At 40.9% G+C, this 27,040-nt stretch overlaps 1 protein-coding gene across 3 annotated transcripts; it reads left to right on the forward strand.

Annotated features, from left to right (window-relative positions):
* The first annotated feature begins 3,466 nt into the window (after nucleotides 1–3,466).
* Nucleotides 3,467–19,574, forward strand: SFPQ (splicing factor proline and glutamine rich). 3 transcript variants are annotated; one of them, XM_040231730.1, is made up of 13 exons: nucleotides 3,493–4,409; nucleotides 5,112–5,300; nucleotides 5,636–5,937; nucleotides 6,033–6,128; nucleotides 6,903–7,099; nucleotides 7,198–7,282; nucleotides 7,719–7,836; nucleotides 8,245–8,293; nucleotides 8,374–8,495; nucleotides 10,908–14,057; nucleotides 17,152–17,200; nucleotides 18,069–18,152; nucleotides 19,484–19,574. In XM_040231730.1, the coding sequence occupies exons 1-10, from the start codon at nucleotides 3,570–3,572 to the stop codon at nucleotides 11,043–11,045; spliced, it is 2,136 nt and encodes a 711-aa protein (XP_040087664.1). In that variant the 5' UTR covers nucleotides 3,493–3,569; the 3' UTR covers nucleotides 11,046–14,057; nucleotides 17,152–17,200; nucleotides 18,069–18,152; nucleotides 19,484–19,574. The 3 variants fall into 3 exon arrangements, with proteins under 3 accessions (XP_040087663.1, XP_040087665.1, XP_040087664.1); XM_040231729.1 differs by having other exon boundaries at nucleotides 3,467–4,409; nucleotides 10,908–17,200; XM_040231731.1 differs by lacking the exon at nucleotides 10,908–14,057 and having other exon boundaries at nucleotides 3,467–4,409.
* Nucleotides 19,575–27,040: the final 7,466 nt, after the last annotated feature.

A 27,040-nucleotide genomic window follows, 5' to 3' on the forward strand; every position in this document is an offset into this window, starting at 1 on the left:
ATGTTTAAAATTCTCCAAGCGAGGCTTCAACCGTACGTGAACCAAGAACCTCCACATGTTCAAGATGAATTCAGAAAAGGCAGGAGAACCAAAGATCAAATTGTCAACATCCATTGGATCATAGAAAAAGCAAGAGAGTTCCAGAAAAAATCTACTTCTGCTTTATTGACTACACCAAAGCCTTTGACGGAGTGTATCACAACTAACTGGAAAATTCTTAAAGAGATGGGAATACCAGACCACCTTATTGCCTCCTGAGAAATCTGTATGCAGGTCAAGAAGCAACAGTTAGAACTGGACATGGAACAACAGACTGGTTGCAAATTGGGAAGGAGTATCAAGGCTGTATATTGTCATCCTGCTTAATTAACTTATCTGCAGAGTACATCATGCAAAATGCTGGGCTGGATGAAGCACATACTGGAATCAAGATTGCCAGGAGAAGTATCAGTAACTTTAGATATGCAGATGACACCACCCTTATGGCAGAAAGTGAAGAGGAACTGAAATAGGAGAGTGAAAAAGTTGGCTTAAAACTTAACATTCAAAAAACTAAGATCATGGCACCTGGTCCCATCACTTCATGGCAAATAGATGCAGAAACAATGGAAACAGTGACAGACTTTATTTTCTTGGGCTCCAAAATCACTGCAGATGGTGACTGCAGCCATGAAATTAAAAGACACTAGCTCCTTAGAAGAAAAGTTATGACCAACCTAGACAGCATATTAAAAAGCAGAGACATTACTTTACCAACAAAGGTCCATCTAGTCAAAGCTATGGTTTTTCCAGCAGTCATGTATGTATGTGAGAGTTGGACCATAAAGAAAGCTGAGCACCGAAGAATTGATGCTTTTGAACTGTGGTGTTGGAGAAGACTCTTGGGAGTCCCTTGGACATCAAGGAGATCCAACCAGTCAATCCTAAAGAAAATCAGTTCTGACTATTCATTAGAAGGACTGATTTTGAAGCTGAAACTCTAATACTTCGGCTACCTGATGGGAAGAACTGACTCCTCGGAAAAAACCCTCATGCTGGGAAAGATTGAAGGCAAGTGGAGAAGGGGACAACAGAGGATGAGATGGTTGGATGGCATCACCAACTTGATGGACATGAGTTTGAGCAAGCTCTGTGAGTTGGTGATGGACAGGGAATCCTGGCATGCTTCAGTCTATGGGGTTGCAAAGAGTCAGACATGACTGAGCGACTGAACTGAACTGAACTGAGCATAGACAATTTTAGTGCTGTTGCAAAGAAGAGTGGAAGAAATGAGATGATAGGGTAAACGAGAAGGTTTTGTTTAAGATGGAAATGATTCAGTAGAAGTAACTGATGATACAGCAAAGAAAATTCCCTGAGACGGCACGGGGGGTGCAGCGTGGAATCCAAATCACTGGGGCAGGAGTGGTGGGTGGGGGCCTAGGGCTTGCCCTTTGGTAGGGGCAGAGATACACTTTTCATGATATCAGGAAGGAAGTCAGAGATGATGGGTACAGATGCTGGTGGCTTCTAGCTGGATGAGAATGTTCCTATGCAGTGATTTTTATTTTCTCGAAGAAATATGAGAAGTCATTAGTTATGGGGGTGTGACAGAAGAGAATGTTGGAGTTTGAACAGAGAAAGCATGAAATACACTGTCTCTGGAAGAGAGAAAGTGAACTTACTAGGGAAATTCGGTAAGACTGACAGGAAAAGCCTAATGCCCTTTTGAGAACTGTGATCAAAATTTAAAGTGAAAGCCTCAGCCCTTGTTAAAGAAGGTGAATTCTTTGGTCTAACCAGAAACAGAATTTTACCAGGTGAGTATAATGGAGAAAGAGTTATGGCAATTGTAACATCTAAACTAGGTGACACAAGTTATGAATGTGAAAGTGAACATTTTGGAGTTGTTTTTCTTTTTTCTGGCTGTATGGCATGTGAGATCTTTGTTCCCCAACCTGGGATCAACCCTGTGAACCCTGCAGTGGGAGCATGAAAGCCTAACCACTGGACTGCCGCACAAGTCCTGGTTTGGTGGTTCTGATGAAGTCAGACTCAGAAGTTACTATGCTGGCTGGGATTACGAAATAGAGATTTTTTTTTAAAGGGATGTTATTCCTGGCAATACCAAACAGGATTAACTACGATGTGGGTGGGGTGGCTAACATAGGATAGAAGGAAAGATGGCTGGTGGCGAGGAGGTAAAGGATTGACAGAGTATTACTGGGTGGTCATCCATTCAGATAGTGAATGATGTACAGAATTAGAAAAGAAGACATGAGCCATGGGCTAATATTAACCAGAGGAGTGATCCACCCAAAGGTCTCTGCTGCTGCTGCTGCTGCTAAGTCTACTTCAGTCGTGTCCGACTCTGTGCAACCCCATAGACGGCAGCCCACATGGCAGCCCACCAGGCTCCCCCGTCCCTGGGATTCTCAAGATGACACTAATTAGGAGAGATAGTAAGGGAAATGGCTCATGCACTTCGAAATAAGAAGGATGTTGTTCATTGGTTGATTCCATATTTTTTTTTAATTTTAATTTTAAAATATCTTAATCTGTTCATCAAGTGTTTTGTGGTAGAATTAAGAAAAATGTTTAATTCCTTCTGTGATTTGTGTTTGTAAATAGTCTATATGCTGCTGCTGCTGCTGGTAAGTCACTTCAGTCGTGTCCGACTCTGCGACCCCATAGACGGCAGCCCACAAGGCTCCGCCATCCCTGGGATTCTCCAGGCAAGAACACTGGGAGTGGGTTGCCATTTCCTTCTCCAATGCATGAAAGTGAAAAGTGAAAGTGAAGTCGCTCAGTCGTGTCCGACTCTTCGCGACCCCATGGACTGCAGCCTATCCCTCCGTCCATGGGATTTTCCAGGCAAGAGTACTGGAGTAGGTTGCCATTGCCTTCTCCGAAATAGTCTACATATATAACACAAAATCAAGGCCTTTTTGAACAAGAGAACACTCACTTAAGCCTATTTAGACATTTATACTGCTAGAACCAATACTCCAATGAGGTTCCAAAATCAAATCAGTAAATGCTGTGTACGAAATCTGTAAAATTTTCTCTAATTCCATTGGCCCAGCACAAAGCTAATTTATGCTTTTGAACTGGAGACTACTGTTGTTTCCGGGGAAAGATCCCAGCAGGCTGCTCATAAGGGCAATCAAGAAAGAAAAGGGTCTCTCCCCAGGAGCTGATAGGGCCCTGGCTATTTGCTTTCACGGGAAAATTGCTCTGGAGAACCCATTCAAATATCTCCCAGCAAATCACGGTGGCCTACAGACAACTCTTTTCCCGCTCATTGGCCGACTGAAATCTTCAACCACTCCATTCCTCCCGCCTCTCATCGAGAGCCAATAGGAGAGATGAGATCTTCGTAACCTAGCGTCACCAAGCACAGTGCTTGCAATTGGCTATTGGAGCTACCGATCGAGAAGTAGGCGGGGCCATGCCAGCCGGCCTATATAAGAAGAGGACAAAGGCGGCGCGCCGCCTGTGTCATCCGCCATCTTGTGCGAAGCAAGGTGGCCTCCACGTTCCCTGAACGTCTTCTCCGCTTTTGCCTCGACCGCCCCTTGATCACAGACATGTCTCGGGACCGGTTCCGAAGCCGGGGCGGTGGCGGTGGCGGCTTCCACCGACGCGGAGGAGGAGGCGGCCGCGGCGGCCTCCACGACTTCCGCTCCCCGCCGCCCGGCATGGGCCTCAATCAGAATCGCGGACCCTTGGGGCCCGTGCCGGGCCAGGGTGGCCCCAAGCCTCAGATCCCGCCACCGCCTCCGCACCAGCAACAGCACCAGCAACAGCAGCAGCCACCGCCGCAGCAGCCACCACCACAGCAGCCGCCGCCGCTTCAGCCCCCGCCGCACCAGCCGCCCCATCAGCAGCCGCCGCACCAGCAGCCGCCGCCGCCGCCACAGGACTCATCTAAGTCTGTCGTTCCACAAGGACCCGGTTCGGCTCCCGGAGTAGGCAGCGCCCCTCCGGCCACCGGCTCGGCGCCGCCCGCCACACCCCCGACCTCGGGGGCCCCCACGGGGCCAGGTCCCACCCCGACCCCGCCGCCCGCTGTCACCTCGGCGCCCCCAGGTGCGCCTCCCCCGGCTCCGCCGAGCAGTGGGGTGCCCACCACCCCGCCTCAGGCTGGGGGCCCGCCGCCTCCACCACCTGCAGGGGGCCCGGTGCCCGGGCCTAAGCAGGGCCCGGGACCCGGCGGCCCCAAGGGCGGCAAAATGCCAGGCGGGCCGAAGCCTGGTGGCGGCCCGGGCCTAAGCACTCCTGGCGGCCACCCTAAGCCGCCGCACCGAGGTGGCGGGGAGCCCCGCGGGGGCCGGCAACACCATCCGCCCTACCACCAGCAGCACCACCAAGGGCCGCCTCCCGGAGGGCCCGGCGGCCGCAGCGAGGAGAAGATTTCGGACTCTGAGGTGAGTGTCAACCTGAGCTACGCGTCGGTTTTCCTAAGATGGCGGCGGCCCCCCTCCCCGCCCTCCATTTTGTCGGAGGCCGGAAAGGGCGCCTGCGCGCGGGAGGCGGGGGTGGGTGGGCGGGGCTGCGGGATTGAGGGGCGGACGCCGCGGGTCCGCTAGCGGCATCCCTGGGGAGGCCTCGGGGCTGGCAGCGGGTGGCTAGAGGAAAGTTTGATGGGCCCTGTTAAAGCTAACGGATCCTGGGGTCCAGAGTAAAGAGTATAGCTTGAAATTTAGGATCGACGACATCGGGCGAGTTTTTCTCTTAACGCTTAGCCACAGGTTTCGTCGTTGACAACAGTTTTAATCGTTTTAATAATACCTTTCCACCCTTTTAATTTCTGTCCACTATAGTTTTGATGCTGTCAGGGACGTTAGGTGTAAACGGTTGACGAGGTTCCTGATACAGAGCCTACTCTCTAAAGAAACTTCTCAAGAGTATTATGATGGTTTCGGCTCTTTAATGTTATGAGTAATTACTTTGGAAGTCCGGTTAGGCATGTAATATGATCTTTAAAGGCAACAGAAGAGCAACCCCTATTGGACTGGTAACATACTCAGTTTGGGGAAAAGACTATTGCTTCTTCCTACTTGCAGAGGTACCTTCTTCCTACCTGGAGAGGTACCTTGTGTCTGAAAGTTTCCTTCCTTTTACATCAGGGGTTTAAAGCCAACTTGTCACTCCTGAGGAGGCCTGGAGAGAAAACTTACACCCAGCGTTGTCGGTTGTTTGTTGGTAATCTACCTGCAGACATCACGGAGGATGAATTCAAAAGACTTTTTGCTAAATATGGAGAACCAGGAGAAGTTTTTATAAACAAAGGCAAAGGATTTGGATTTATTAAGCTTGTGAGTTTGGTTTTTGTGTTTTTCTGGTGGAGTTCTGTTTTTTTTACTACTACATAGTGTTTTTTGAACCAGCAACTTTATAAAGTTTTCATCACTAACAGAAAAGATGTAGCTGTTGTATAGCGCATAATAGTATTTATTTATTTTTTGTATAGTGCATAATAGTATTTAAAAAGGGGGATTGGGTGGCTAAGTGTCAGAGAAGACTGCTTGGAGATAAGTTGGACTGAGCTGGCAGAAGAATAGCATTGGGGGTTAGACTTGTAACAATTTTAGGGTGGGCATTAGCCAGTTTTGAGGTCATTAACTTTGAGTTTATGTCTTGATGCTTGTAGGAATCTAGAGCGTTGGCTGAAATAGCTAAAGCTGAACTTGACGATACACCCATGAGAGGTAGACAGCTTCGGGTTCGATTTGCCACACATGCTGCTGCCCTTTCTGTTCGAAATCTTTCACCTTATGTTTCCAATGAACTGTTGGAAGAAGCCTTTAGCCAGTTTGGTCCTATTGAAAGGGCTGTTGTAATTGTGGATGATCGTGGAAGATCTACAGGGAAAGGCATTGTTGAATTTGCTTCTAAACCAGCAGCAAGAAAAGCATTTGAAAGATGCAGTGAAGGTGTTTTCTTACTGACAACGTAAGTTTTTATGTTTATCTTAGTAACTCTTATTAACTTAATGAAATTGCAATATAGATGGAACAAAATTAAGATGGAATTATTTTTGTTGTTAGAACTCCTCGTCCAGTCATTGTGGAACCACTTGAACAGTTAGATGATGAAGACGGTCTTCCTGAAAAACTTGCCCAGAAGAATCCAATGTATCAAAAGTAAGAACAATTTCTTAAAGTACAAAAGAGAACTTGTTCATTTTTTTTGTTTTAAACTTTTAATTTTGTTTTGGGGTATAGCAGATTGACAGTGTGCGATAGTTCCAGGTGAACTGCAGATAGACTCAGCCATACATGCAGATGTATTCATTCTCCGCCAAACGCCCCTCCCATCCTGTCTGTCCTGTAGCATTGAGCAAAGTTCTCTGTGCTGTACAGTAGGTTCTTGTTTGTTATCTATTTTAAATAATAGGAATGTGTGCATGTCTTACCCAAACTCTTAACTATCCTTTCCCCTTCAGTAACCATAAGTTCGGAGAACTTGATAATTTTTCAGTTTTGCTTAATATGTACAAAAATCTTAGACATGCTTAATGAAAACATAGGTTTTGAAGCAGTCATTCAAATACCTAGTGTTTGTTTCTGTGGTAGGTATATTTTATATGCAATCTTGTTTTGTTCTTAACAGTTGTTAAGATGTGTTGTAGATATCTGGTTTTTCAAAGTTGGAAAAATATTCTTTGAATTGAAACTTGGCTTGGGAAGTGGAATTAGGACAGTGGGGAAGGTAGGATTGATCTTCATTGCCTATGTTACTGTCTAGTATCATCCTGGAATGTGTAAAGAGATAATTAAGAATCAAAGTAATTTTTGCCTTCTAGTATTTCTTAGAAGTGAGAAGCCAGTGGACGGACCAGTGTTTTTTAGGGGACATCAGATTATATATATTTCTTGTGTGCATCCATAAATTGGTTCATATTTAAATATTGTCAGGGAGAGAGAAACCCCTCCTCGTTTTGCCCAGCATGGGACATTTGAGTATGAGTATTCTCAGCGGTGGAAGTCTCTTGATGAAATGGAAAAACAGCAGCGGGAACAAGTTGAAAAAAACATGAAAGATGCAAAAGACAAACTGGAAAGTGAAATGGAAGATGCCTATCATGAACATCAGGCAAATCTTTTGCGTCAAGGTAAAATACCTTCTGAATTTTGCCAGTAGGATCATTTGCCTTTTGAGCTTATTAGAATTTGTTAATGTGAATCTATAACAGAATTTTCCAATGTTCAGATCTAATGAGACGCCAGGAAGAACTAAGACGCATGGAAGAACTGCACAATCAAGAAATGCAGAAACGTAAAGAGATGCAGTTGAGGTACAGTTTTGTCAAACCTTTGTTTCAGTGTTGCTGCTGCTAAGTCGCTTCAGTTGTGTCCGACTCTGTGTGACCCCAGAGACGGCAGGCAGCCCACCAGGCTCCCCCGTCCCTGGGATTCTCCAGACAAGAACACTGGAGTGGGTTGCCATTGTTTCAGTGTTAAGTGTACCTAAATTTTGCAGGTGAGTCAGTTGAGGTACAGAGATGTTAAATACTGCATCAGTGTTGGTTTAATGCTTAAATTGCGAAATAGAGATTTCTGTTATATGGCTCATTTACTTTGCTGGAATACATTTAGGGCTTTTCGCCTTAGTCACTGTCCCAACCTTCCGTTTGCTATAATGCTCTTAAGTAAACTACTTGTTTCCTTCAAGCTGAATTTTTTTAATGTGCATAAAAAGTTTTTGTTGACGTACTTGATGAATATTTCCAGGCAAGAGGAAGAACGACGTAGGAGGGAAGAAGAGATGATGATTCGTCAACGTGAGATGGAAGAACAGATGAGACGCCAAAGAGAGGAAAGTTATAGTCGGATGGGCTATATGGATCCAGTAAGTGAACTTTTGCAATGTAATCAGAGTTCTCTACAGAATTTGTGGATACCTAGGATGCAGTTTATTCAGTTAAATATCACTTTTCACGTGGTAGCTATTCTGCCTTTTTCTTTCTTTTTTTTTTAACCCAAGTGTTTATGATTGATGGGCCTTGAGTTTTACCTTCTCTTTGGGTAGGCCAAAAGATTTCATTGGTTAGGAAAAAGCTTGCTTTGTAGGTTTTTTTGATAATGGCATCTTTTAAAAAATTGCCTAATTGACTTTTTCCTTTAAGTTGAAAACAATTTTTGTTAAGCTTTGGAAATTCCTTCTTAGGGAATTTCCAAGTTAAGAGTTACCAAGTTAAGAATGCTTGGTATGGGTTTAGTACAAGTGTATGAAAGTGTTTTTTTTTTTTAATTTCAGAGAGAGAGAGACATGAGAATGGGTGGTGGAGGAGCAATGAACATGGGAGGTAAGAATGAAAATTAAATTAGTAATACTAATGAAGAGCAGTATTCTGGTTGAGTGGTAACCAGCATTTTTGTTTCCTAGATCCCTATGGCTCAGGAGGCCAGAAATTTCCACCTCTAGGTGGTGGTGGTGGCATAGGTTATGAAGCTAATCCTGGAGTTCCACCGGCAACAATGAGTGGTTCCATGATGGGAAGCGACATGGTAATGTATCTTGTGGGACATAGTTCAAAAGGAAATTCTCATTCTCACAACTTATGTGTGTGTGTTTTTTTTGTTTTTGTTTTTTAAGTAGGTGACTGGACTTCTTTTAGTTCCCCTATCGTGTAAATCCGTAATATTGATGAATACCTTGGCAACATAGAAGAACTCAATGTGGTAACCTCACCTGATAAGGTTGCCAACAAAAAGTCAATACTGTTAGTAGTATGTTGGGAGTTATCTTTGGCAATAAGTAGACTTAGGTGCTTTCCATTATATTGCTTGTGTACTTTTGCACAATAGTTCATGGCAAATCCAAATTCTAAATGTTAGATACTACTGATTATTCTACATCCAAGTGAGAGTAATCAAATGGCAAGCTGTCATTCATAAAGCTGGTATTTGCCATAAGTGTGAATCAGACTTGTTTGTAGCTTGTAGCTTTAGGCATGTTTTAGCAATGTGTAGGACTTTGACCTACATTTGGTGTGACTTTATCCATGAAAAGGGAATTGTTTAGTCTTCGGATTCGTCGTTTCCCTCCTGTTGGGCCTGTCTTTAGGTGTACTTTCTAAAATAAATGGACATCTCTTTTGCTACAGAATAGCAAAAGTCACTGTTATTTTTTAGCATACTAGTTGTGTGCATTTGATCTGAACCTTCTTGATGGTGTCATATTTTAGCTGTATAGATAGCCTGTCAGGATCCTTTAGGACAACCAAGAGAATTGGTCTGAGTGGTGATATCGGGATTTTACAATCCTTAGAAGAACTGAATATTGGCTATAGAGGTGGGTTTGGAGAAAAGTGCTTTGTCACAACCGAATTGAAGCTAATTAGTTCATCTACAGTCTTTTGGCAAAGGAGAGAAGCTGCAGTATATAGCTCACTAGATTCATTTTACAAATAATAAGGATTTAGAGTGGGGCCTCATCTACTTAAGGCTTTGAAGATTAGAATCATAAATAGTTGGAGGGTTAAATGTAGTGCTGTTAGCTTCAAAATGAATTTTAAAAATAATGTGTTATATTTTGGTTTATATGCTTCCTAATAGTCAGATATAGGTTATATATCAAATTTGTAACTAATTTGACATGATGTTCCCACAGTTCAGATGTTATAGTCCTTGTGACGTATAGCTTCTGGATTCTAAGATGATGTGGTAACAAACCCCCAAATTTCCTTTTCACCTTTTTGAGATAATACAATGCGCTGAAAACCTAAAATTGTTAGGATTTTGAAATAGTTTGAAGGGTTAGGATTTTAGTCTTAAATAGTATTTTATAGGAAGCATGTTGAAATTATTTATTATAACAGTTTTAAACCCTGATACCTTTTTTTAATTTCTGGGGGGTTTTGTTGGATTGTTTTGGGGCTTTGTTTTGTGTTTTGAGCAATACTCTTAATGATTGGTCTGCTTTATATGAATTTGAAAGAGAGCTCAGGCTGCTGTGCTTGCATATCTGTAGGGTTACTGTGTTTGGGATCATAGGTTTCTAGGACTAGAATTAATCTAAAACAAGATGGAGTAAAGTCCTGCTTTATTGCAGTCACTTAAGCTTGGTATTAATGCTGTTTGGGAGACACCCAAAACACGGAATCATAATTGTCGGGACTTTGCACAGACATAAGGGAAAACGAAAAGTTGGGCTGTTAGGAGGGTGGGCTGTATATTCAGTTAATTTGCAACTATAAAGAACAGTTCTGTGAACATAATTTCTCTGGTTTTATGTAGTGATGGCTGTGAAGGTGATATACTTGGAGAGAATATGGCAACACTTTTAAATCAAATTACTGTGCCGGTTAAGTGACTAAACCTATTAGTCTTCTATTCTTTTTCTTTTTGTAGTCTGGTAGCATTTTATTAAAAACTTTGAATCTTTTAAGATTTCTGCAACTTAGCAGATGTGTCTTAAGATCTTGAAAAGCACAAGGTTTCTTATGCAGCACATACCACTAACTGGTGAGTAGGTCTTTGTCACTTCATTGAGTGAATTGAATCTGTCTGGTTGGGCTTGTTAGGCTTACTTGGAAATTAAATTTCCTGTTCAGACCTTGAAAGCGAGAAGTTTGTAAGCTTTTCAGTGGGTTAATCTGATGTGAAATTTCTTAAAACTCATTTTGGAATGGGTTTTCACATCTGCACTAATTCTTAAATTTTTTAGCACTACAGGGAAGATCTGTTCTTTGAAACAGGTGTATGAGAATGGCTCAAGTGGGAACATACCACAAGGCATGTATTATCGTAAACTAATTTTCAAATTACCCTTTTTTCCTTTCTATGTTCCCGGTACCTGTGGATCGACTCATTGGTGATTGTATCGACGAACGTTGACTACGGAACCTTCTAAAATATTTACTTAACACACATGGACATCAACTACATATAATGAACTGTTAATTACTGTTCCAATAGCGTACTGAGCGCTTTGGGCAGGGAGGTGCGGGACCTGTGGGTGGACAGGGTCCTAGAGGAATGGGGCCTGGAACTCCAGCAGGATATGGTAGAGGGAGAGAAGAGTATGAAGGCCCAAACAAAAAACCCCGATTTTAGATGTGATATCTAGGCTTTCATTCCAGTTTGTTTTTGTCTTTTCTTGTTTAGATAACCAATCTTTTAAATTCTTGCATTTTAGTAAGAAAGCAACCTTTTTATGGATGTTAGCAGTTTATTGACCTAATATTTGTAAATGGTCTGTTGGGGCAGGTAAAATTATGTAATGCAGTGTTTGCAACAGGGGAATTTTTTTTTTCTTCCTTTTTTTTCCTTTTTTTTTTTTTTTAAACTGTATAATGTCCCTCAAGTTACGGCAGTGTACCTGTGCCACTGAATTTCCAAAGTGTACCAATTTTTTTTTTTACTGTGCTTCAAATAAATAGAAAAAATAGTTATGATATTGATCTTCAACTTTGCCATTCATGCTTCTATGCACATTAGGCTAGGTATTCCACTTGGAAAGCATAAGAGTGTCTAGGCCTTTGAATGGCATATGCCATTTCTGGGAAATGTTATTTGTAGGCTAAGTATTGCTTTCTACTTATAAGTACCCCCTTGTTTTAAAAAGAAGAAATGCTTATTGAAGTAGTTTCATGATTTGATTTGTTTGGCAAGGAAGCAAGCTGGTGCTACGTATTTTTAAATGGCTATGTAAGCAAAGCTGAATTGTAAATCTTCATTCAGGAATGTGTATCAAGATTATGGAATGGGTGTAAGACTATTGGTAGGGGGAGAAAGTGGGTATGACTTAAATGGATCTTTTATGGCCCTGTGATCTATTCTTTCCTTGAAAGTTTCTGAAGAAAAAGTGGAAAGATCATTTTGTTGCATTCCTCCATTCTTGTTTTTTAAAAAACGAGTCCCAAGCCCTACAAACGGCTTGTATTGAACTTTCACATTTGAATTAAAGATTGTTAAACATGAAGCCTTTTCATGTATTACTTTTAAGTGATTTATAAAGGTGGAGTTTAGTGTGAATAATTAAAAAATAAGGTATAGTTAATCATAAAGTAGGTTAGAAATGTATATACTTGTACTCTAACTTACATCTCCTTGTGCTACTTCTATTGGGCAAAATCTGTAGGACTATGAAAAAAACCTAGTCTGTTTTCTAAGAGCTTGTAGTGACTGTTAATAACAGGGTTGCAGAGAACCATTCTTACGAAACACTTTTGTTTTTCATAGTTTCCTTTTGATGTGGCACAAAATCTGGAGAGAGTTGCTCGTGCTACACAGTACAGATGTTCCTTCCTCCCACCGTAAAGCTTTCGGAGTGTTTCGATGGTGGTGTCAGTTTAACGTCAACTTCATTGACTCTCCTTCCATCAGAGACATTTTGACTTATTAATAAAATAGTTTGTTACTGGTGTCTGTTAGTACAGTGGGAACACCTGCTTTCCCAGTGTATATATAAGCAGAGAAACAATTTCCTAAAAGAAGTAGGTAAAGTAATTGAATGGTTTGGCTTTGATTTTAGCTATGTTTCCATTCAAATTTGTACATTATAGAACTCTTACTGTGGAATGTGTCTTCCTCCTTTTCACCTCTTTTAGTGTTAATTGGCAAAAGTAAAATTCTAAATCAAATCTTGGTTTAAATGCTGAAGTAAGTTTAGTATTGTGCCTGAGTACAAAGGGAAACCTATAGTTGAAACAATTGAGCACTGTGCATGGGAAACCTGTTAATACTAAAACACTAGTGGAGTATAAAGGCATGCCACCACATTCTGGCTGTGTGACTGACAGGTACCTGGTGTGCTAATTAAGGGAGAGAATCTCGTTAGATAATGTCCATTATTTCTGTTCACCAAGACACTTGGAAATGAGTAGTTCTACCATAATTATAGGAGGAAGTTTTGTCCCAAGTCATTAATTGGTGATAATGTATGAGATTATCTGTACTGGAAACAAGGGTCTTGATTTGAAAGGAGTCCATTACAATTTGAATTGTATGGTAGGGACTCCATTAATGATAAGAAAATAAGGGGTGTTCATGGGACACCCACAGAGGGTGAACTTGAATGTGTGGGTGGGGGCTGGTGGGGAAATGGGAAAATCTGCCTATAAAATTAATGTTTCAGTTTATTTTTCAGATTACATGCCTTTCTTTGTAAGGGATGCTGGCACAGACCCCTAAAATAAGCTTTCCGTAGTACTGTACCTTTGAAGAGTGGTGAAGGATGCTAATGGATTCTCTCCTAAAAGCTGTGGTTTTGATAGCCTTACTGTGTAGAATTGCTAAACATTGTTTAGCAAATAATGTTGCTTAGTTTTAACCAAGTTTTGACTTTTATCACTGAAATAGCAGTGTATCAAGGGTTGTAAGCTACTCAGACTTTCAACAAGTCCTGCAATGTATATCATAGCCTAATGTGAATTTAAATCATCTTAAAAAGTAGATTCCTAAAAGCTGATTTACGAAACTTGGGGTGGGAAAGGGAAGGTAGTAGTTTAGAGGTATTTTGGCCAGTCTTCTCATTTAAAGAAACCACCTGCCCCCATTTCCTCTTCTCCACTTTCTCTCATAATTTTAAGAGGAACACTTGATTGTTTTTAAACTAACTGCTCCTCTTATTACTCCTTATCTTTAAAAACTGCATACTCTAAGAGATCCCAGTGTATTTAATAGGACTTTAGAAACTTAACCCATTGGTTCATGTTTAGTGAAACCATAATGCTCTTCGCTTAAAACACTAAACTTCTAAGAAGTACTGTAAAACCCCACCACTCTTTATTAGATGTATTATATCACTAATACAAATAGACAGTAATTTGGGAATTGTAATGTTACGCCTGTGCAATTTTTGTAAGTGGCATATCATGGCAGATCAAAATTTAGATACTTGGCTTTTCTTGGGCAAGCCACTAAGTTTGTGGCGGAATATTTTCTGGTGTTCTTGGACTGCAATTGTGCACTATTAAAGTAGTGGCCTGCTACATAACTGCATTTAGCCAGCATTTCTGCAGTGCGTAACTGTGAGGAACGTAGTACCGCAAATGGCAATGGACATTAGGACCCGGATGTAGTATTCCTGCTTGCTCCGAGATTCTCATTGCCGACTGCATACAGGTAGGTAACAAGCAATATAATCTAACTTGGTGACTTGCTATGTACTTTTATTCCGTGGGCATTCTGACATCATACTTCTGACAATGAAATTACAGTGCAGCACCTAACACGTGTATGATAAATCTAGTTTATATCAAAACTGCGTGGGTTTGGGTTAGAGCTGTAATTTGTCAGGCAGAATTCAGTGCTGTTGCAGTTCTCAGATAAAAAGTGCAAACTTGAGTATTTGGTATGTATCTGATTCAGTTGTGTGGGTTCTAGTTGCATCGTAACTGAAGATAACATGAAACACATCAGTGGTGTGGGGGAGAGGGGACCATACCATATTTGGAAAGTAGAGTGCTTTTAGCATCTTGACACAGACTGTATACAGCATGTGACAATTAGTTTCTGTTATAGCAAACTGACCTCCCCATAGGTCAGCAATATCAATTTCAGAGTGTAATCTTGGTTATTACTCCACAGGGTTGAGTGAATTAAAACTAAAAGTACAGTTTTTTTTTTTTTGCAATGTGACTTGAACATTTTTAAAATGGGCTACATGGGAACAGCTTTGTTATTAACTGGGGGCATAGAGGGGAATCTAACATGAATAGTTCAAGTTCTGTGATTTGTCTAAATATGTCTATACTCTAAACCTGGGGGAAGATGGTGTGGCATGTTGACTTGCCTATTGAATACATGTTGGGAATCATTTCCCAACTGTAAGACTTCGTCGTATTCTGTAGGATAACTGCAAATGTTCAGGGTAGCTTTTTGAATTTGGTTCCCTTAGATTTTTAGGGAGAGATGTTGCAATCCAAACTGTTCGATTACCAAAATAGTCTTCAAAAGCACCCTCTCTGTTGTTCAGGATTTAAGCTTTGCCTCGACAGTTGTTCCAGACCTCAATTCAACTGAACATTGGTCTATGAACTGATTTTTAGCTAGCATGCATGAGAAATAGCTTTCATGTATAATGTTTTCTGCTCTGTAACTGGAAAGTTTGGTTTACTTCGCATAAATGTTGGCAAAACTCTTCATGATTATGAGAATTTCTTTTGTATCAAGAAAAATGGCTTGCTCTTTGGCAAGCAGTTCACATGGTGGGGACAGACTTGTAACTTTAATATGCAGTCCATTCAACCAAATGACGTGACTCCCGCTAGATGAAAGAATAAATGGTGACTAGTTTAGCTCTGTATTAGTAATACAATGTACATCAAACATATTGCTCAGTATTAGTGACAATAGTGTCACGAAATTGGCATGCAGTTCTGATGGGGTTTTCCTATGGCATAATCCATGAAGTTGGTAGCCAACACTTGGCTACCGTGGCTCAGTGATTGTTTAGAAATAAAAGATCAGGTTTATTTCTTAACAGTCAATAGCACTTTTGAGAGAATGTACTTAATATGCGGACATCATCGGGTTGGGGGGTAATTAATTTTGCTTCATTCTGCTTATTTCAAGATGATAGGCTTTTTGCACTTTGAATGAGAAACCTGTGACTTAAGTTGATTCTTACTAGTTTCGATTTGTATGTAGCTGTAATTTGTGAATTTTAGTGCAGAGGGTCTTTCTAAAAATCAGTCAAAAAATGGGATAAACGGGTTTCAATAGTAACTATATCCCAGGTGCTTGCATTGTATTTCATAGTCTTTTCTTACTACAGACAAAAATTATTTTTAATGACAATGGTCGCAAGTTCAGAGGTGTGATGCCAGAATGCATTTTCGTACTGTTAGGCCCTTGGGAATAGATACCGGTGCTTTATGAAAGATGAAAGAAATGCAATGGGTGCTCTTCATATAAGGTTGCAAAACCTACAAAGAATGCATAATAGTCTCATTTTTCCCGATAAAGAGATGCGTGTGACTAGTTTTGGACTTTTAACCTTAATGGGGGTTGCATGTTTCTTATTGTTAATCATTGTCAGCTGCAGTGACATGATCCACAGTCCTGCATTTACTGCCTTAACAATGATTTTGGATAGGTTTTAGAGAGCTGGGATGTTTGTTCTGGGCCTTTATTTGGTTTGGGCTTTAGCTGATAACGTTTCAGTGCTCTGTCAGCTAGTGCAGTTCTCAAACGGCTGCCTGTTAGGGAAAGAATTCAGAGGATTTGGCTGCTCCTAATCATCTGTCATTGCTGCTAGATAATGATTGGCAATTTTTAAGACTCAACTGTGGAACACACAGTTGTTGGTAAACCATCAAACATAAATGTTGCTTTTGAACACCAGTGCTGAAAAGATTTATTCAGAGGGTGAAAAGGGGGCTGGATGCAGAATAGGATAATCTGGAGAATGGAGGAAGAATGCAAAACGATATAGTATCCCTTATGGATGGTACATGTGCAACAGGGAACTATTCATATACCCTTGGCAGTCTCTGAGTCAGTGAGGAAGAAAAACCTGGAATCTGGATTAAGGCTGATCTTTCTGGTTTTTGTGCACTGTGGCTCTGCCAGGCATATATAGTGAAGGTGAATGTCTTCTCCCTCAGAAAAACTCAGGTTCCTTGCTGTCCTGATAAGGCATAGCTTCCCTGCCGTAACTTAAAACTCAGTGAGGACTTAAGAGGGAAAGAATGAGGCAAATATAAGGATTGCAGGGTAACAACTGCATTGTTGTGTACTGTGGAACGGGGAGGGCACTCTTCTTGGAGGACTCTTGGAGGACCACTCCTCAGGTGGTCAGTCCACCTGAGGATGGAAGACATACTTGGTGGGGAGCAGGGTATGTGCTTTTATATGAAAAGAGCCGATGTTAAAACTCATTTGGTAAGGTAAACGTTGTCACATACCTTCACATAAGGGATAGTATATTTTGGGTTGCAGTCAAACTTCATTGTGCTCAGACTGGTGAAAATGCAGTTAGGCTTTTGTAAATACAAAGAAGATACAGTTCTCACTCTAATTCAGGTGTCTACTGCTACTTCAGAATGATTTTAGATTCCATCCCGCCCCCATGAAGTTTCTTCCTATTTTTTATGCTGTAACTTGCCCCCAATCTTTGTTTCTCGAATTTTACTCTTTAAATTTTGAAATTAACTAGCATTTCAAATCTTCATGCCCTTGTCTTTTATATTAACTTTTTCTTATTATTCTTTAGGTAAGAATGATTGATGTTGGCTGATAACTGGAGTGCTCATTCACTTGAAGTAAGCTTCCTTGAAACTCTTACCTATTAAGAATTTGGGGTTTGATTTCTATTTAATGGTTAAATGATTTTATTTAACTGTGGGGTGAAAGCTATTTGATTTTTAAGATGTTCACCTCTTGATACCCTTGTATTTTTGTTTTTTAAAATAGATGTGTGTGGATGTATGAGTTGGAAAGAGAAAAGGCTGGGAATACTTATTACAGAAATGTTAAACAATAGAAGAAAAAGATGGCATTAGATCAGAAAAGGCTTGAATTTGTGGAGAAATAGTGTATTTTGTGGTACTCTAAAATCAACTTTGGACCAATTCAGAAATCTTGAGATTTCTTTTACATTATAAACTGTGAAGAACAATTGTTTCATCACTGGTAGGGAGAATTCCTTAAGTACATTTGACCCTTGAACAACATGGGTTTGCGCTTCAGGGGTTCACTTAATGATTTTTCCAATAAATACATACTACAATGCCAGGTCTTACCTAAACAGTAACTGTGAGAGTGAAAGTTGCTCAGTCGTGTCTAACTCTTTGCAACCCCATGGACAGCAGCCTGCCAGGCTCCTTTGTCTATGGAATTATTCAGGGAAGAGTACTGAAGTGGGTAGCCGTTCCTTCTCTAGGACATCTTCCCAACCCAGGGATTGAGGCCAGGTCTTCTACCTTGCAGATGAATTCTTTTTACTGTCTGAGCCACAAGGGAAACCCATAGCCAAAAAAAAAAAAAGGAAACACCACTATTGAAATCCAAACCTATGCTAAAATATATACCTGTTGATGTCTGAATAAAGTGTACCTGTTAAAAATCAGTTCAAAAATGTTCAAGATATGCCAAATATGTTATCATAACAAAGTTACATTTTAATGATAGGTGGATATAAGTTTTCAAGACGTCACACAGTATGAGCTGATCAAGAAAGAAGGCCACAACTTGTTAGACTGATGAAGTATCAAGGTAAGTTGAGATTCTTAACTCTAAACTGTCCTCAGGAACTCCAGTGGTTATGACTTCGCCTTCTAATGCAGGGGGTGAGGGTTCAGTCCCTGGCAGGGAGTTAAACTCCCACATGCCTCGGGGCCAAAAAACAAGCATAAAACAGAAGCAGTCTTGTAACAGATTCAATAAAGACTTTTAAAATGGTCCACATCAAAAAACATCTTTTAAAAAAAAATTGTCTTCAGAAGGAATCTTGGGTGGTGTAAGATAACTACTTATGTGGATATCTCATATTAATTTCTTCTATGTTAAAACTTTTTTGTAGCAAGTATGTTTTTATAACATTTACTTAAGTATTTAATCATCTTTTTTTTTAAGTCTTCTGAGGTGTAGAAGCCCATGGCTTTAGTCTTGTTTGGCTAAACCCTCGGGAAAAACAGGGACTTAAGTTTTTAATAAAAACATATATAGCTTTATTTACCTTTACATCCATATAACAGTGCAGAGGAAGAAGATTTGAAGTTCCTATTTTTCATCTAGATAGTTAAATGGTGGAGTCACTGATAGAATAGATGGAAAACAAAATCTAGAGGATTGGCAATTTTAAAGGGCAATTCAACTCTGCTTTTCTGGCTAAAAAGCAGTCATAGACATTATGTAGACAAATGGACAATGACTGTGTTCCAGTAAAGCCTTTTTTTACAAAATTGGCTGTAGACAGCTTACCTGTCTGATGTAATAAAAATTGCATTTGTTCATGGTATCACTTAGGTATAAAGGGCTATTAATCAGTTGAATTACATTTTAATTCAGTTGAATTTTAAGCAGAAATGGGAGAATTGAGATCTATGTCTTACACATTATAGAGTACTAGTTGCTCAGTTGTGTCTGATTCTTGCAACCCCATGGACTGTAGCCCACCAGGCTCCTTTGTCCATGGGATTTCTCAGGCCAAGAATACTGGAGTGGGTTGCTATTGCCTTCTCCAGGAGATCTTCCTGACCCAGGGATCAAACTTGGGTCTCCTGCATTGAGGGTGGATTCTTTACTGCCCAAGCCACCAGAGGGTGCCAGTTAATGGAGTGTCTTGAAGAGATCTGCCTTTTAAGAGTTTGGTTGTAACTAAAAGTTGTAGAAGATGGAAATAAAATTTAATAAACTCGCTAGGTGAGTCTGGTATTAAAATTATTTGTGCTGCTTAACCCTTATTTATCTAAAGATAATCAAATACTTATGCTACCACATTCTTTGGTTAAAGTTTATTTGATTGTTGCTGATAAATAAATTTGAGACCTTGATACCTAATTTATTACGACTTTTTGGAATAATTGTTTCCTTTTAATTGGCAGGATTACGTGAACTGTGTCCTGAAAACCAGTGAGGAAAAGAGCAGAGAGAGGAATCAACCTGTTGTTGAATAAAAATGTTTCAAGATGGGAATTTGTTTTGGTTTTGTTTTTAAGTAAGATTCTTCTATTTTCTAGAATTTTCCGTAAGTGTCAGCAACTTAATTTCTCAGTGGCATTGAGATCATTCCATATTATATTTCTTGAGGCCTTTTTGGCAGAGCTGCTTCAGCCTTTTTTTTTCTTCCCCACCTTCTTAATAACTAATTAACCTGATGCCCTTATTTATTCACGGGTTTAGCTGTCAGTATCTTAAAAATTGCCTTCAGGGACTTCTGGCTGTCCAGTGGACCAGTGCAAGGGGTACAGGTTTGAGGCCTGATTGGGGAATTAAGATCTCATATGCTGCCCGGTGTGGCCTTAAAAAATTGCCTTCAGTCTTCATAAGTTTTAGTCTTGGAGTTACCAGGAGTTACCATGTGATCAGCAATTGTTAATTGCTTCAGAGGTGGCATAGGATGAGATAGTTAGCATCACTGACTTACATGGACGTGAATTGGAGCAAACTACAGAAGATGGTGCAAAGACAGGAGCTTGGTGTGCTGTGTAGTCCATGAGATAGCAAAGTCACAACAGATTCTAACGTGACAGTGACTGAGCATCAAAGCAACTGCTTAGTAGGTTTTTATATACCACTTAGGTGTATTAGAAAAGGATTATCAGATTATGGTTATGAATAATTGGGTGTTATTTCACTCAAAGACTGAATTGCATGTTGCCAAATACAATATTTTGGTTGTCCTGAGTAGCAGTTTGTAAACTGGAGTTGAATTTTATATACAGTGTAATGGGCAAATTCTCAGATGACCTATAAGTGTAAGGGAAATATTATTGTAATTTACTATAAAATCTGCTTATCCCCTTCATTCTTGAAGCTCACTACAATTTGACAAGCTGTTCACAAACCAAATTAATGTGAGGTATATATTCAAGAGTAATTTTTTAAACTTTTTTTTGACAAGTTATATATTCAGTTGCTAAGTCATGCCTCAGCTCTGCAACCCCATGGGCTGCAGCACACCAGGCTTCTCTGTCCTTTACTGTTTACTGAAGTTTGCTCAAAAAATTCATCTAATGATGCCATCCAACCATCTCATTTTCTTGCCCCGCTTCTGCCCTCTTAGCTTCCTAGCATCAGGGTCTTTCCCAATTCATATCAGGTGGCCACATTATTAGAGCTTCAGTGTCAATCCTTTCAATGAATATTCAGGGTTTATTTCCTTCAGGATTAATTTGTTTGATCTTGCAGTCCAAGAGACTCAAGAGTCTACAGCACCACAGTTTGAAAGAATTCACTGGCATGGTTCAACTCATGACTACTGGAAAAACAGCTTTGTATGGACCTTTGTGAAATGTCTCTGCTTTTTAATACGCTATTGTATTTGACAAGTTGTTTAAACTTAGGCTATAGTAGTGTTAAATAAAATCCCTGCCTTGCAAGGTGTATTGGTTAGTTGCTATTTTTAAGTGTGTATGTAGGGAAATGAGGGGAGCTTAAGTTGAGAACAAGCCACAAGGTTTTTAACAAACTGTGTATGAGGCATATGTTTTGCACACCTTCCATCTTTGATGTTAAAATGGGTTGGGAGACTTCCCCAGGGATCCAGAGTCTTAATCCATCTTGGAACTTGATTCCACATGAGCAACTGCCTGTGAGCTGTAGCGCCCATGTGCAGCAACAAGAGAAGCTCAAGCCTGTGCCACAGTGGAGACCCAACACAGCCAGATTTTCGGAAGTTCCATACCTGAGGTCAAGGAGGAGGAGGGGAGGACAAGACTCAGTTCGGTTCAGTTGCGTCTGACTCTGCAACCGCATGGACTTAAGCACGCCAGGCTTCCCTGTCCATCACCAACTCCCAGAGCCTGCTTAAACACATGTCCATAAAATCGGTGATGCCATCCAACCATCTCATCCTCTCTCCCCTTTCTCCTGCCTTCAATCTTTCCCAGCATCAGGATCTTTTCAAATGAGTCAGTTCTTCGCATAAGGAGGCTAAAGTATTGAGAGTTTAAGCTCCAGCATCAGTCCTTCCAATGAATACTCGGGATGGACCTCTAGGATGGACTGGTTACCCTTTGCAGTCGAAGAGTCTTCTCCAACAGCACAGCTCAAAAGCATCAATTCTTTGGCGCTCAGCTTTCTTTATAGTCCAGCTCTCACATCCAAACAGGACTGCTGGGAAATAGCTTTGACTAGATGGACCTTTGCTGGCGAAGTAATGTCTCTGCTTTTTAATATGCTGCCTGGGTCGGTCATGGCTTTTCTTCCAAGGAGCAAGGGTCTTTTATGGCTGCAGTGATTTTGGAGCCCGGAAAAATGGGCTCACTGTTTCCGTTGTTTCCCCCTCTTATTTGCCATAAAGTGATGAGACTGAATGCCATGATCTTAGATTTCTGAATGTTGAGTTTTAAGCCAGCTTTTTTACTCTCCTCTTTCACCAAGAGGCTCTTTAGTTCTTTGCTTTCTTCCATAAGGGTGGTGGTATCTGCATATTTGAGGCTACTGATACTTCTCCCTGCAGTCTTGATTCCAGCTTGTGCTTCATCCAGTCTAGTATTTCTCATGATGTACTCTGCATATAAGTTAACTAGGGGTGACAATGTACAGGATTGATGTACTCCTTTCTCGACTTGGAACCAGTCTGTTCGATGTCCAATTCTTGCTGTTGCTTCTTGACCTGCATAGATTTCTCAGGAGGCAGGCCAGGTGGTTTGGTATTCCGATCTCTTGAAGAATTTTCCATAGTTTGTTGTGATCCACACAGTCAAATGCGTTGTCAATAAAGCAGAAGTAGATATTTTTCTGGAACTCTGTCCTCTTCTCCTGCCCCCAATCCCTCCCAGCATCAGAGTCTTTTCCAATGAGTCAACTCTTCGCATGAGGTGGCCAAAGTACTGGAGTTTCAGTTTTAGCATCATTCCTTCCAACGAAATCCCAGGACTAATCTCCTTTAGAATGGACTGGTTGGATCTCCTTGCAGTCCAAGGGACTCTCAAGAGTCTTCTCCAACACCAGTTCAAAAGCATCAATTCTTCGGTGCTCAGCCTTCTTCACAGTCCAACTCTCACATCAATACCTGACCACTGGGAAAACCATAGCCTTGACTAGATGGATCTTAGTCGGCAAAGTAATGTCTTGCTGATGATCCAGTGGATGTTAGCAATTTGATCTCTGGTTCCTCTGCCTTTTCTAAATCCGGCTTGAACATCTGGAAGTTCACGGTTCACATACTGTTAAAGCCTGGCTTGGAGAATTTTGAGCATTACTTTGCTAGTGTGTGAGATGAGTGCAATCGTGTGGTCTGCGGAAAGACTCAGAAGAAATTAAAGTGCCAAATAGGAAAACATCCTGTTTTTAAGAATTTAAAGATTTAAAACAGCATGGTATTCCCCAAACTAATTTACTTACCAACTAAATTGTTGAACATCTAAATGTACGAATAAAATTAAACTTAGAAAATGGGTAAATGACTTTGAGTTGGGCAAGAGATAATTAAATATGACACCGAAAAGGTGTTCAACAAAAAAATGGGTATATTGGGTTTATCACTTTTCTTCAAAGGAATATGGCAGTCCCAGCTTCCATCCTGGTTGTGCAGCTTGGCCATGAAAAATACATGTATATACCCTGAGGTACCACTTCACAGTTTCAACTATAGGATGTCTGAAGATAATGTGTTCAGTTCAATTCAGTCGCTCAGTCATGTCTGACTGCAACCCCATGAACCGCAGCACGCCAGGCCTCCCTGCCCATCACCAACTCCCGGAGTCCACCCAAACCCATGTCCATTGAGTCAGTGATGCCATCCAACCATCTCATCCTCTGTCATCCCCTTCTTCCACCTTCAATCTTTCCCAGCATCAGGGTCTTTTCAAATGAGTCAGTTCTTCGCATCAGGTGGCCAGAGTATTGGAGTTTCAGCTTCAGCATGAGTCCTTCCAGTGAACACCCAGGACTGATCTCCTTTAGGATGGATTGGTTGGATCTCCTTGCAACCCAAGGGACTCAAGAGTCTTCAACACCACAGTTCAAAAGCATCAATTCTTCGTAATATGGTGACTAGTTCATAAACACTGCATTATAGAATTGAAATTTGCTAAGAGAGTAGAACTTAAAATGTTTTCAAAGAAAGCAGCAGTTGATAGGTGCTTTCATAATGTATCCAGTCACAATGTACACTTTATTATACAATTATGTTTGTCAATAATACCTCAATAAAACTTGGAAAAGATACCACTTCACAACTACTAGATTGTCGACAGAAATGTGAAGAAATCAGAGCCCTTATACACTATTGGGCGGAGAAGGCGATGGCACCCCACTCCAGTACTCTTGCCTGGAAAATCCCATGGATGGAGGAGCCTGGTGGGCTGCAGTCCATGGGGTCGCGAAAAGTTGGGACACGACTGAGCGACTTCACTTTCACTTTTCACTTTCATGCATTGGAGAAGGAAATGGCAACCCACTCCAGTGTTCTTGCCTGGAGAATCCCAGGGATGGGGGAGCCTGGTGGGCTGCCGTCTATGGGGTCGCACAGAGTTGGACACGACTGAAGCAACTTAGCAGCAGCAGCAGCGTACGCTATTGTGAGTGTAAAATTGTGTAGCCATCTTGGAAAATGGTAGCAGTTCCTCAGTTACCATATGACCCAGCAAGTCTAATAACCTGAGAGAAGCAAAAACATGCTCACAAAAATTTGTACATGAATGTTTATAGAATCATTCATAACAGCCAAAATGTGGAAATAGAAGTCACAGATGAATGGATAAACAAATAGTAATATATCCATACTATGGAATATTAGCCATAAAAAAGAATGAAGTAGTGATATGTGCTACAACAGAAGTGAAGCCCGTCATAAAAGACTGCGTATTATATGATTCTATTTGTATAAAGTGGCCAGAACAGGGAAATCTATAAAGTAAGTAAGTGGTTGCCTAGGACTGGGGGAAAGGTGTTGAGAAATGGGAAAGTGGGAATAAGGGTGTAATTGCTAAAGGATACAGGATTCCTTTTTGTGGTAATAAAAATATTCTAAAGTAACCAGTAATGGATGCATGTATCTGTGAATATACTAAAAACTATTCAATCATATACTTTGGAGGGAATTGGATGGTATGTGAATTACATCCCAATAAAATGGTTTTTTAAAAAAGACTGTTGTATAAGAAGAGGCCTGAGCAGTAGGCTGAGGTAAGATCATTTGTAGGCCATTATTAAGGATTTTGATCACAACACTCTTCTTTTGTTCTTCGCAAACAGCTTGAGCAACAGACCCTGAGATCTCAGACCCAGATTATTAAAATTGCCTCCTAAATTGTCTGACCCCTTGCCCACTGTTATCCATTTCAGTAGTTCTATTATCTAATGCTTCATAACAAACCACCCTTAAATTTAGTGACTTGGGACAACAAATTATTATGGTGTTGAGAGTTGACTGGCCTCAGCAAGGTGGACAGACACTGGAGCTTCTGTCTTCTGAAGACTGTTGGACCAAGATGGCTATTTCACTCACGTATCTGATGCCTCAGCTGAGATGGTTGGAACTTTATATTCTTTATATGTCTCAGATCCTAAAAGCAAAAGGGACTGGTGTATGTTTTGAGGCCAGTGAGAAAGAGGGACTTTAGAGAATGTTAAACTCTAAGCCTGTGGTGTGGAGAGACATTTAAATGACATTCTGTGGTAGCAATTCCAACAGACTAGAAAGCCAGTCTTTCTGAGAAAAGGGTTTCAGATTGGGCAGTAGGAAAACACTTTGCCCTTAGCTGTAATAGACAAAAAGGAAAAGTGTTGCATGTGAGGATTCATTAATATTTTACTTTGTGTCTTAGGGAAACCAGCTCTTCCTTTATATACTGATTTGGAACCAGGGACTGATTTTCCTCAGGTAAGATGGTGAATTTAACAAAGATGTGCTAGCTCCACAAGGGCTGCTGGATAAAATTATGAGTGAACCCAACAGGGCTCAGCTGCACAGCTTATCCTGTTCTCCTGCTGGTTTCAAGCTTTAAACTATAGGGACTTCCCTGGGGGTCCAGTGGCTAAGGCTCCACGCTTCCAATGCAAGGGCTATGGGTGTGATCCCTGGTCTGAGAAGTGAGATCCCACATGCCACACTGAAATAACTAATAATGTTATTTTTCCATTAGAGAGTCAAACCAAATTTTTCTATTCAGGGCGAAACCAGATGAAAGTAACAATACGGTTCCCTTTTATATGGAACCAAGTAATAGATAATATAGACTTTTCTCGTGGCTCAGTGGTAAAGAATCCGCCTGCTAAGGCAGGAGACAAGGGTTCAATCTTGGGTCAGGAAGAGCCCCTGGAGAAGAAAATGGCAACCCACTCCAGTATTCTTGCCTGGTAAATACCTTGAACAGAGGAGCCTGGTGGGCTACAGTCCGTGGGGTTGCAAAGAGTCAAACACTGCTTAGTAACTAAACAACAACAGCAACAAACAGATGTTACTCATTTTTCTTTCCTTCATTTTTATACTTTCTAGGTTCTCTGATATATGGTTGTATTATAGACTTGTATACTCTTGCCCCTCCTTGTTTTTAAATTTTTTGGTGGAATTCTATTTAATATTTTACATGAGACATTAACAAAAAAATAAACCAAAGCAAATGTTATTTTTTTTTTCCTCACAACTTTCCTTTATGGTAGAATTTAAAATAGTATTATTTTACGTCTCCCCCCTCTTTTCTCAGGCAATCATTCTTTAAGTACTGTAGACTACACTTCCTAAATATCTAATTCAAGCCCTTTTTGTATCTGCCCAAACCATCCTGATTCAGTGTCGGTGTACTCCACTTGGGCTCTGCTACACTTTACCCGTCTCCCCGCCTTCACTGGCATTTTGACTGCTGTCAGTTTTTTTCCCAGAACTCTAATTTTATTTATCCTGTGTTCAGAATCTCTTTCTCTTGTACTGTGTTGGCCAGAAAGGAAAACTCTGAAGAAACTTTTTGGCCAACTCAAGATGCTGAAGTTGAAACTCCTTACCAGGTCACATAAATCTATTAAGAGCTCCTTTTGTTATGCCTGTGAAACAGTTGTTCATGCAAACTAAACTATTTGTACTTCCCCAAGTGTATCTTGCGTTTTCTACCTCTTTACCTCTGTACACACTGCTCCAGCTTCCTAGAAAGACTTTCAGTTTGTCAGACTTCCCAAACGGTGTGTAGTGGATCTGGCTGCTCACCAGTCAAAAGCCAATAAGCAGGCCGGGTTGGTGGAAAAGAAAGTTTCCTTTATTTCAGGTGCCAGCAACTGAGGAGGTGGGGAGGGTGGCAGATGTCTGTCCAAAGGCCAACTCACTCTCCCTCTGACAAGTAGGGAGTGAGAGCCTTTCTAGACAGAAGAGGGGTCAGCTACATGCAGAAACGGCACAGTCACCTCTAACAGTCACCTTCAAATCGGTCATCAGTGGCCTGACTAGCATCATTTAGGTTGTTACAGGTACACTTCATTTTTATTTCCAGGGTCCATTTGCT

Source organism: Oryx dammah, unplaced genomic scaffold (assembly GCF_014754425.2).
Source record: "Oryx dammah isolate SB20612 unplaced genomic scaffold, SCBI_Odam_1.1 HiC_scaffold_28, whole genome shotgun sequence".
NCBI lineage: Eukaryota > Metazoa > Chordata > Mammalia > Artiodactyla > Bovidae > Oryx > Oryx dammah.